General features: G+C 38.0%; 1 protein-coding gene across 1 annotated transcript in view; it reads right to left on the minus strand.

Annotated features, from left to right (window-relative positions):
- NPAS3 (neuronal PAS domain protein 3) overlaps positions 1 to 12560 on the minus strand; it is a 981309-nt gene that overhangs the window by 668036 nt on the left and 300713 nt on the right. The window contains exons 2-3 of the mRNA XM_088829495.1: positions 8038 to 8282; positions 7879 to 7929 (exon numbers count right to left, since the gene is read on the minus strand). Of these exons, the coding sequence (XP_088685621.1) occupies positions 7879 to 7929; positions 8038 to 8282 (296 nt within the window). The remainder of the gene's footprint in view (positions 1 to 7878; positions 7930 to 8037; positions 8283 to 12560) is intronic.

A 12560-nucleotide genomic window follows, 5' to 3' on the forward strand; every position in this document is an offset into this window, starting at 1 on the left:
ACTGCCATATGACCCAGCAATCCTACTGCTGGGATACCCACTGAGGAAACCAGAATTGAAAGAGACACGTGTACCCCAATGTTCACCACAGCACTGTTTACAATAGCTAGGACATGGAAGCAATCTAGGTGTCCATCGGCCGATGAATGAATAAGAAAACTGTGGTACGTATACCCAATGGAATATTACTCAACTATTAAAAAGAATGCATTTGAATCAGTTCTAATGAGGTGGATGAAACTGGAGCCTGTTATACAGAGTGAAGTAAGTTAGAAAGAAAAACACCAATACAGTATATTAATGCATATATATGGAATTTAGGAAGATGGTAACAATGACCCTATATGTGAGACAGCAAAAGAGACACAGATATAAAGAACAGACTTTTGAATTCTGTGGGAGAAGGCGAGGGTGAGATTTGAGAGAATAGCATTGAAACATGTATATTACCATATGTGAAACAGATATCCAGTCCAGGTTCTATGCATGAGACAGGGCACTCAGGGCCAGTGCATTGGGATGACCCTGAGGGATGCGATGGGGACGGAGGTGGGGGGGGTTCAGGATGGGGGACATATGTACACCCATGGCTGATTCATGTCAATGTACAGCAAAAACCACTATAACATTGTAAAGTAATTAGCCTCCAATTAAAATTAATTAAAAAAAATAGAACCCACTAAAATGCAGTATGCAATGAACATAGATGTTCATTGTAGCACTGTTTGCCAAACTGTAAGCCACAAAAGAAAAACAGTGAAATGAATTATATAACATATACGAGGGAAACCTCATTCATTTTTTCACTTTTCATTCATTGATTCGCTTAGTACTGTGTTTCAAAAGGATTTAAAGTGGTTCATATAATAATTTATTTATACAACCATGAACAAATATGTTAAAAAACATATACACAATGAGAAAATGCTCATAAATATTAAGTGGAAAGGGTGGGATACAAGATATTGTGTGTGCAAAAGTAAGATTAAAAGCTAACCTTTGTTTAGTATATACAGAAGAAAGGGAAATCCATCAACATACTATCAATGGTATTTGTCTGAGTGGTAACATTATAGTTGAATTTTTTCTATATTTTTACTTTTATAAGTTTAATAAACTGAGCTTCAGTTCAGTTAGTTCAGTTGCTCAGTCGTGTCTGACTCTTTGCGACCCCATGAATCACAGCACGCCAGGCCTCCCTGTCCATCACCAACTCCCGGAGTCCACTCAAACTCATGTCCATCGAGTCGGTGATGCCATCCAGCCATCTCATCATCTGTCTTCCCCGTTTCCTCCTACCCCCAATCCCTCCTAGCATCAGACTCTTTTCCAGTGAGTCAACACGTCGCATGAGGTGGCCAAAGTATTTGAAGTTTCAGCTTTAGCATAAGTCCTTCCAATGAACACCCAGGACTGATCTCCTTTAGAATGGACTGGTTGGATTTCCTTGCAGTCCAAGGGACTCTCAAGAGTCTTCTCCAGCACCAAGTTCAAAAGCATCAATTCTTCAGCTCTCAGCTTTCTTCACAGTCCAACTCTCACATCCATACATGACCATGGGGAAAACCATAGCCTTGACTAGACAGACCTTGGTTGGCAAAGTAATGTCTCTGCTTTTTAATATGCTATCTAGGCTGGTCATAACTTTCCTTCCAAAGAGTAAGCATCTTTTAATTTAATGGCTGCAGTCAGCATCCGCAGTGATTTTGGAGCCCAAAAAAAATAAAGTCTGACACTGTTTCCATTGTTTCCCCATCTATTTCTCATGAAGTGATGGGACCAGATGCCATGATATTCGTTTTCTGAATGTTGAGCTTTAAGCCAAACTTTTCACTCTCCTCTTTCATTTTTATCAAGAGGCCTTTGAGTTCCTCTTCACTTTCTGCCAGAAGGGTGGTGTCATCTGCATATCTGAGGTTATTGATATTTCTCCCGGCAATCTTGATTCCAGCCTGTGCTTCTTCCAGCCCAGCGTTCCTCATGATGTACTCTGCATAGAAGTTAAATAAGCAGGGTGACAATATACAACCTTGACGTACTCCTTTTCCTATTTGGAACCAGTCTGTTGTTCCATGTCCAGTTCTAACTGTTGCTTCCTGACCTGCATACAGGTTTCTCAAGAGGCAGGTCAGGTGGTCTGGGATTCCCATCTCTTTCAGAATGTTCCACAGTTTATTGTATTCCACACAGTCCAAGGCTTTGGCATTTTATAATAAAGCTTGTATGTATGAAAAACCTTAAAAGGATAAAGATAATTTTAACACTAAAAAAACAAATGAACTTCTTTCAGAAGTAATAACTTTGTTAGAAAGATAGAAAGGGATAATCGGACAGGACTGAGCGACTTCACTTTCACACATTGGAGAAGGAAATGGCAACCCACTCCGGTGTTCTTGCCTGGAGAATCCCAGGGATGGCGGAGCCTGGTGGGCTGCCGTCTATGGGGTCACACAGAGTCGGACACAACTGAAGCAACTTAGCAGCAGCAGCAACAGCAGCATATAATTAAAGATCCTTCCTGGAAGCATATCTAAGGAAAGGCAGTTGTGCTTAGTGGCTCAGTTGTGTCTGATTCTTTGACACCCTATGACTCGCCAGGTTTCCTCTGTCCATGGGATTCTCCAGAAAAGATTGCTGGAGTGGGTTGCCATGTCCTCCTCTAGGGGATCTTTCCAGGGATCTTCCCAACCCAGGTATTGAACCCAGGTCTCCTGCATTGCATGTGGATTCTTCACTGTCTGAGCCACCAGGGAAGCCCAGGAATACTGGAGTGGGTAGTTGATCCCTTTTCCAGGGGATCTTCTTGACTCAGGATTCGAACCTAGGTCTCCTGCATTGCAGACGGATTCCTTACCAGCTGAGCTACCAGGGAAGCCCAGAAAGGCAGTTATATCATAGCATATTTCCATATACTAGTAAAACTTGTAAAACTGCTACCAAAATAAATAACAATGAGCATTGTCAGCTTGGATTTTGGAAGGTTTTGTTTCTATGTGGTACCACCACTGACTTTGGGATGAGGCAAATAAAACTAGAGTCTAGACTAGAGAGTCAGGCTCTCAGTCTACTGAGGATAATGGAGTTAAGAATAGGAGCCAAGCAAGCACCAAGTTTCCATCTTCTCTCCCATTCTCCTAGGCCTATGCTGTGCTTAGTCGATCAGTCGCATCCGACTTTTTGCTACCCCATGGACTGTAGTTCACCAGGCTACTCTGTCCATGCGGATTCTCCAGGCAAGAATACTGGAGTGACTTGCTGTGCCTGCCTCCAGGGGATATTCCCAAACCAGGGTTCGAACCCAGGTCTCCCACAGAGCAGGTGGATTCTTTACCATCTGAGTCACCAGGGAAACCCAAGAACACTGGAGTGGGTGGACTATCCCTTCTCCAGGGCATCTTCCTGACCGAGGAATTGAACGCAGGTCTCCTGCATTGCAGGTGGATGCTACAGGGAAGAGCGATAGGAAGCTGAGCTACAGGGAAGAGTGATAGGAAGCTCTTTTTCAGAACCTAAGGAGTCACCATTAGGCATTTAGCTGTTTGAAAATAAAGACTGCCACAGGTTGATACACATGCCATGTACTGCTTCTAAGAATTTTCATTTTACATGACTTTTTAATAACAAGGAATATAACACTTGCCCCCAAACATGAATGTCACTTGGGAGAGGTAACATTGTGTCGGCACACAGTAAAATGCCAGAAGAGAAATCAAGACCTTTGAGCTGCTTAAACCAAGAAGGCCTATCACTCAGCCTGTCTTGGAATCTCTACCTTCTATGGAACTAGAACCAATTTATAAAATACTATTTATATCTCAGAGACAATCATTATAGTAGTAATTTGGTGTTATTCTGAAGGATGTCCTATACTCATTTACCCTACATAAATAATGTAAATGAACCCATTAGACATCATTGCTTAAGTAACAGTATGGTCTTTGGCTAAGAATAGATTCTATGTTGCTTAAATAAAGACTTGAAAGCTTCTCCTCTCAGAAACATCTACATTAAACCACAGATACTTGAAATAGTGTAAGGAAATTCCATGAAAATATTCAAGTTCTTCCTTAATGTGTTCAGTCGATTTTAATCACAAGTTGTCTTGCATAGTTTTCAATTGTTCCCTTCCAAAAGCTAAATATGTCTTGTATTTTACATACTGTAAGATTGCGGCCTGTCACATACGTAGGAAAATTGTTGTTTAAAACCTGCAATGTTTAAAGTGAAATAAAACTTACTCTTACAGTGGTAAATATTCCTGGATTAATAGAGTTGCAGCAGACACAGATATACTCCAAAAACTGACTGAAGTCTGTGGTATTAGAAAGACAGAAAATTTATCTAGTTTTAGCAAATGTCAAAGCAGCAGCCATTGCTTTTAAGATTAATAAAAGATATAATGGCTTCTAGATAGCCTCTAAACAGAGATTACTATGAATGGAGAAGTGATTTACCAACAGTCACCACAATGAGATTTCTTTAAAGGTTACAATCATCAGTTATTTAGCTGAAACACTGCTGAGAATGCCTGGTCATTTCTTGAATAATGCATAATGTTCATTGTAGATTTGATCTGTATTATAACAATAGAGATATTTCTAAAATAATGGAAAAAAACTATCTGTTACCTTCCAATTGCTTAACATATCATTTCCATGAAGTAATTGACTCAGGACGTATTACACACTGCCACCTGAGTGTGCTTTCCGCAAGCATAACTTGCAATAATCTGTACACAATGGGCATCACAAAACAAACTCATCAACCTTTATAGACTTTTAAGAAAAGATATGATGAACACAGGGCAGAATAAAGAACCTTTCTGAAGCAGTAAATTAAAATAATTAAATTTCTATATAGTTGTTTGGGACAAATTTAAATTTAAGCTTTGAAATTTAATTATTAACATGAACAACTCATCACATTAAAAAGATGCTGCCTACATCATGTAAGCACTTTTCATATAAATTTCCAAATGCCTTTAGGTTTATTCAAGAGACTGCTTGGAGAAGCATGAAGTATAATGTCTACTGTTTTATTGTTGGATTATGAACTGCACTTCACATGATGCTGGAGGCTATTTATATATGCTTGTTTATCCATATGAACTTCTTCAAGGGCACAACATAGAAGACCTTAACAAATTGAAATGAATTTCTTTTGATGTTGTTGTTTCATGAATGTTTGATCAGAATGAGTAGCAGGTTTGCATTAAAGAACTAGAGGAAAGCAATAAAATATACATATATTGTACAGCAGAACCAGCTTACAGAAAGCGCCCATTGCATTCCTAGCAACCTTTGAGAGCCTTTGAGTAAATAGTATCAAGTCCCATACTTCAGTACAGTATAGACTTCAGTTCTAGACTATCAACAGATTTCTAATAGAGGGAGTAAACATGTGCCAACTGGATGATCTGTGATAATCTGGATAAAATTTTTAAAATAATAAATCTGGTATATAAATGCCAGTCTTCCCACTTTTCTCACTGACATCACCATGCTCCTCTATAGACTGAACTTATCCTATGAGCAGCGATAGTATTTTATCTTATTTTTATCCATCTTCATTATTAGTATTTACAAAGCTAAGTTGACTGGAGGTCACAAAATGAATTATTAGCCATAGTCCAAAGCTAAGAGCATTCTCCCCTGGAATGTGTGATGATGGTGAGAGAAATCAAATATTATTGCTAGAAATAATATCTGATAGAAAGAGCCCTAGACAGAAAAGCAAAACAATGGGATTCTAGTTTTAGATCTTCTAATACTTAACTGTAAGCCCTTTCTACATCATTTCCCTCACCTGTAAAATGAGGGCTTAGTTCTATATTATCTATAAGTGTACATCTCAAAAAGGTCATGATTCCTAAAGCAAGCATAATTATCACATTGTAGAAGAAAGAACAGGGCTTCCCTGGTGGCTCAGTGGTAAAGAAACCACCTACCAGTTCAGGAGACGTGGGTGCAATCTCTGGGTCAGGAAGATACCCTGGAGAAGGAAATGGCAACCCAATCTAGTATTCTTGCCTGGGAAATCCCATGGACAGAGGAGCCTGGTGGACTATGGTCCAGGGGGGTCACAAAAGAGTCAGACGATTTAACGACTAAACAAGAACAAGAAGAGTAGACAGACCATGGAACCATTAGATTTTTCTACTTTGGCAGTAACCACTACCAAGGAAGCCTATACGCTACCAACTCTCCTAAAGATGGCAGTAACCACTACCAAGGAAGCCTATACGCTACCAACTCTCCTAAAGAAAAGATGGAAGTAAAAGATAATTATGTTAAACAAGTTAATATAAGTTCCTCAGTCAATGTATTTCGAATTGAATAAAAAGATTAAGAATATATTTTACATTTTTTGTGATTTCTAACCTGCTACATGTATCCATTCATCTTACATGATTTGGAATAAACACAAAGACAACCTACTAAATAAACTCTTAAGTATTTCCTGGGATTACACTCATATCCTTGGCTTCGGAAAATTCCCCTGTTTTAGTATCTGGAACATGGACTGGTATATTACCAAGTTGACATCAACATTCTTAAGGGTAGAAGGGCTGTGTAAGGAAAGCATGAATGTGCCTTGGTCTGTTTGTCATGTGCTTCCTCATATTGACACCCTGCCCTTGAAAGCTATCTCTGTTGTGTGTTCTTCTCAACCTTCAAATGTCATTCTTATACTTAGAGCAGGAGTCTGTGAACTATGGCTTGTGGGCCAAACTTGGCGGCAGCTGCCTGCTTTGCAAGTATGGTTTTATTAGAACACAGCCGTACTTTGTTTTTATGTGTTGTTTATGATTTATTTCATTTCATTCTATGGCAGAGTTGAGTACTCCCCCAAAACTAAAATATATACTATATATGGCCTTTACAGAAAATGTATGCCAACCTCTGCCCTAGAGAAAAATAACCTGTTACAATTTGCATTCAAATTTTCCTTCTCTAATAAGCATAAGAAACACAATCCCTAAGTAACAATAGCAAAGTTGCAAACAGATTCACACAGGTATCTACATACACATGATTACACCTCTTAGCACAGAATTGTCAAGTCACTGCTGTTGAACTTTCATTTTATTTGAATCCTATAAGAAGTTATAGCTTACCCAAGTATCCTTCCCTACAACAGCCAAGACTACAGGGACTTGATGTAATCACATAGCTAAGTATCTAATTCCTCCCCCAGAGGAGGCTGCCTGCAATTCCATCCCATGTCCAGTTATTCCATGCTCATCAAGGGCCTAGATACAAAGTTAAAGCAGAAAAACCAACAGATCCCATTCCATGCCTTGAGTGATACATAGTTAAAGAAAGAAAATCAGTGGCCAACATCACATGTACATCAATAAACACATGCATGCATATTCATATGCTTAAAATCTCATTAATTATTAGATGTTTCAAGAGCATGCAAGAAAATAACCCTCTTAAGTATCAGGGTAAAAAAGACCTAAAGTTTTAATAAATTTTAAGGGTAAATACATCCAGATAGGGAGCATAAATACATGTTTATATTTATAAATTATAGGCACTATGTATAAAGAGTTGGAACAATACATAGATTGATCACTTTGTTAGTCAATAAAATCATTATTCAAAATGCCTGCTACAACTGTACTCTGCTCCCTGCCTCTCTTTGGTAACTAAAATCAGAAAATGTTAGTCCTAACCTTTACCAAGTATTCTCTTACCCACCCCCCACTTAATAATAATTTGCATGTATTAGCATAACATAAGTTAAACCCAAGAAACATTTTAATGTAAGCCATTTCATTCTCATTTCCCTGAAACCTTATCTAAAGTGATAGAATATTTAGGCTGACAGAATTTTTTAAAATAAAATAGAAATAGAAGAGGTTTATTTCACCTTCACATGGTGTCTTTCTCATGCAGAGTTCAGATTTCCACATTTGTATCCCTTTAAAGGATTTGATATGCAGGAAAAGAAGAGAGGATGATGGTAAACGTTTCATCTCAGAGACACCAACAGACCACATTCCAGGATCAACAGGGGCTGAAACCTTACCTTTTACTGATGTGTTAGGTGGAGGGCCTTCCATTCTCAAGTTCCATGGAGGGTCCCCCTGGTTAGCAAAGTCCCTCATTTTCAGGTAGCTGATTGTAAGTCGAATGATGGAGGCCTTGTCAAGCTGGCTAGTGATGGCTGCAGGAAGAGGCAACAACTTGGCCAATTCATAGAACTCAAAGTTTTCTTTTCCCCGGCGGGAGCGGGCAGCATCCCGGGACTTCTCCTTTCTCAATGCTTGTAAACTGGAATCAAAGAAGTGAAAAAGTGCTGTTTAGAACATGTGATTCTGTCAATCAGACGAACACTGCTTTTCTTTCTACTTCATCTGCGCTCTCCCTCCCCGCAACCAGCAAAAGTCTACCAAAATTTTCTTCAAAATTTCAGGGCCACGGTAAAAGGAGTTCCAGACAAAGACCACTAAAGCCATAAATTCTACCTCTGGGCTTATATGCCACAAACTCATGTGCAATGAGTAAAAATAGTTTACTTGTTCAGTTTTTCCCTCCAATTACCCATGCACTGAGATATAGTCATTGTTTTTGAGACATAAGATTTATAGGTGATGCTTGCTATTATCAGCTATGAGCAATTTAAAAGACTGTGATTATATATCTGCATGTGTGAGTGCATGCTCAGTTGTGTCGGACTCTTTGTGACCCTATGGACTGTATCCCACCAGGTTTCTCTATCCATGGGATTCTCCAGGCAAGAATACTGGAGTGGGTTGTCATTTCCTCCTCCAGGGGATCTTCCTTATCCAGGGACAGAACCACATCTCCTACGTCTCCTGAACTGGCAGGCAGATTCTTGACCACTGAGCCACCTGGGAAGCCCATTTATAGATCTGTTTTTAAGCTAATGGCTTTGTTCATTCAACTATTATCACTATGGGATCTTAAACCCTCAAAAGTATAGTTGCTCAGTCATGTGCAACTCTTTGTGACCCCATAGACTGTAGCCCTGCCAGACTCCTTTGTCCATGGGATTCTCCAGGCAAGAATACTAGAGTGGGTTGCCATTCCCTTCTCCAGGGGATCTTCCCAACCCAGGAATTGAACCCGGGTCTCCCTCACTGCAGGCAGATTCTTTACCATCTGATCCACCAGAGAAGACTAAACCCTCGAAAGGACACATTTTAAAAAATTATTTCTATTACCATCTAGAGGAACAAAGGCTAAACAAAAACACAGTTCACAGAATTAACAAATAAAATGCTGATGTGCTTCCAGCCCTCAATAAGAATCATAACCTTCAGTCAGATAAAGAAAACCTCTCATTGAAAATGATGATTTCAACGGAACTTTATAAATGCACTGGTAATTGGTTGATAAGAGAATACTTTAATTCTTTATTAAGGAGCATACATTCACAGACGGATAGATTCTCTAAGATATTAGAGAATAAAATATATCACCCAGAAAAGTCAAACTTTAAAATAATATAAATTTAATGTTGAAGGATAAAGCCCCATATGGGTTATTAAAATTTATAAACATTATAGACATATTACTTCACAGAAGAGGCAACAGGTGGGATCCAGCATTTTCCTTTAACTATTTATGTACATTTCTGTTTGAAGTTTGCTTGCATTGCTGAGGGCAGAATCTGGCACAACTGAAGTTATATGTGAGCATCTGACAGGAGAAATCCACCTACTCTGAATTGCTCTGTTTTGTGTCTGATGAAAAATAAAATTCAAAATCAGACTGTGATGATAAATAATTGGGCAATATTTACAGTATCAAGGTATTATTAATATCATATGTAAGTATCCATTTTATTGGGCTTTGAAAGCATTTAAAATCTTTGAATCTAGCATCCTGGTTTCCCCACTATAAAATATCAAAAAAGAGGAGCAAGACCAGAGGAACAGGTCAAAATGAGTCCAGTAGTATGGCTTCAACCTCTTAATATGAGCAATAGCATGCCATATTACCTTAGACCATATCTGATATTGTTCATAGTGGAAAACTGTTTTCACTGCAGACACTTCAAGTGTTTTACTGAGTATCTATGTAATTTAAATAACTCCACGATGTTTGGGTCAAATACTTGCTAGGCTAATAGCCCAACAGGTTTCATGTTTACTCTATTAAGAAAATATTCGACATAAAATATTCGCTAATGTATTTCTCAGAACTAGACCAACTAACACTACCATTTTCAGAGTCAAAGCAGTCACAGGTGACAAATCTTTGTCCTGATCTCTGGTGATAATCTTCAGTGGAAACATCACTAATTTATAAGGAAAAACTATGTCACTTTGTTTCCCAAAATTTTAGCTGACCTCCATTCAATTTCTCAAATGCTCAGTGTAGCTTATTGATAACTAGGTACACAAAAGTAAGAGATGCCTTAAAGTCCGACCAAGTACAAGTAAAATCTGAATCTATGTCAACATCTTAGGATAAAACAATGATTCATAGCCCTCCTCTACCCCCATATAATAAAAGTAATCTATCTAACAGCATTTAAGTCAGCTGTACCCAAAGAACTATGTCACTTGACATGTTTTATTTACCACTTGTAGAGTGCAGTGGTTCAAGTTCAGTGCTTTGCTCTTTTTGTGTTCTCATAATCGAATACTACTCCAAAAGGTGGGCTGAACTTTATATATATATATATATAAAGTATATATATATACACTTTTTTTAACGGGGGGCTCCTATAAGTGACTATGATGGAGCTCTGGAACAAGGCTGCTAACTCAAGGGCTTGCAGGGTTAAGGCAGGGAATGTCAATGAGTAAAGAGGCCTGATGCTGACTGTGGAGAACTGGCGGATGACAGCCCAGGCAAAGGAAAGCATATACAGTTTTAGCCTTGTGTGAGCTGCTTTGGGGGAAGGCTTGCATGTGCTGCCAGATTTCAGCTACTGCTATTTCTAGAAAACAAAAATCTGAATTTTTACACAATATTTCCAAGTTTATGTTACGTTTTAAGCTTATGTTAACTAATTAGCATTTTTGAAAATCATGCAAGCCAAATAAAACATGCCATTTGGTCAATAATGGAGCAGGGACTCATTTTGCAATTGGGTGATAATTCTGGAGGTCAGTTTTGCCAGAAGTTTCACATGGATGTTATATGTAGTTTTCCTTATATATGTCACTCAGTGGTCGTAAATGGATTCACCTGTTATCTAATCAATATTACTAACATTCATAATGGGCATTTCTCTATTCACCTGAAGCCAGTAGAGGATTAAGCAATCATTCTGAAATTGATATTTACTGTATGGGCTTATCAATAACCTAAAGAAAAAAACTAATCCTAAGGTAGAAAAGCCAAAGATCACAGGAAGTAGCCCAGTGGGCTCCAAGGGTGAAGTAAAGTGGAGATGACTCCTTTTGTCCACTTAGGGAAGGTGGGGTATTTGGCCATTAATGCTTTAGGGTTCCTTGCTTAAACACTGCCCTCTGACACTTGGCTTTTCTAAACTAACATTTACTTTATGTGCTCCCATATATTATCTTATCAGTTTTTCTTCTCTATCACTCCCCCCTTAAAAAAAAAGTCTCTTTACACACACTGTGTTACCCTACTGGAGTAATCTTCCTGTCTATAATCTTAATAACAAAGGGTTTCCATGACTCCCCATCACATCACTATGCAGACACCACAGTACAGAAGATTTCCAGAATGAGGGCACTGTGTCTGTAATAAGTAGTAATTGGTTTTGAGGGCAACAGCAATAAAATACAGTCAAAGGATCATAAAGGTTGTGGAGATACTGATACAATAGATGAAGCTAAAGACCTTAAGACGATGACAGATTGTGGATTAATCTTTTGTCTGCTTTTGTGAAGTAGAGTCTAGTTAGAAGTAATTCTCAAACTGAACTAAGGACTACATTAAAACCTAACAAATTTGCATTTGTACATTGTGTTCTAAATCAAAACATTACAGTTGCATTTCTAAATACTAAAGAATGGATTGACTGTGAGTAAATGTTACTGCCTGATCTCTGCCACCTAAAATATGATTAAGTAGTAAGTTACTTCTTGGGCCCAAACTTCCCACTACTTTAATGCTCTTCCACTTAGACTCTGAATAACAGAAAATCTTCCACAAATGAAAATTTTAACTCTGTGATGACAACAGTATCATCTTCACTAATAACTACCAACAAAAATAAATCAACAACTATTTTCAAAGATACACATACATATCTGAAAATCATATGCAAAATAATGCATATATATATATATGTATATTTTTGAGGGTTTATTAAATGACTCTCAAATTTTCAAAAGGGATCCATCACTCCATTCAAAAGAATAATGATCTAACATACAGAATTTCCTCTTATAAGGGTTTATAAAGCTGGATTCTGCCCTCTTTTCTGCCATTGATGTTGCTAGAATTAACTTATTCTAAAAATATCCTTGGTTAAAATAATACTATTTAATGTATGTTTTCATTCAACATCTTGAAGCAATTTTTACACATTTATAAAGTTATACCTTTAAGCATATACCTAACAATCAATCAAAACAGAGTTTACTAAGAAAGAAGATT

The sequence above is a fragment of the Moschus berezovskii genome, chromosome 21 (genome assembly GCF_049115385.1).
Source record: "Moschus berezovskii isolate FMDL1 chromosome 21, NW_MosBer_1.0, whole genome shotgun sequence".
Taxonomy (NCBI): Eukaryota; Metazoa; Chordata; class Mammalia; order Artiodactyla; family Moschidae; genus Moschus; species Moschus berezovskii.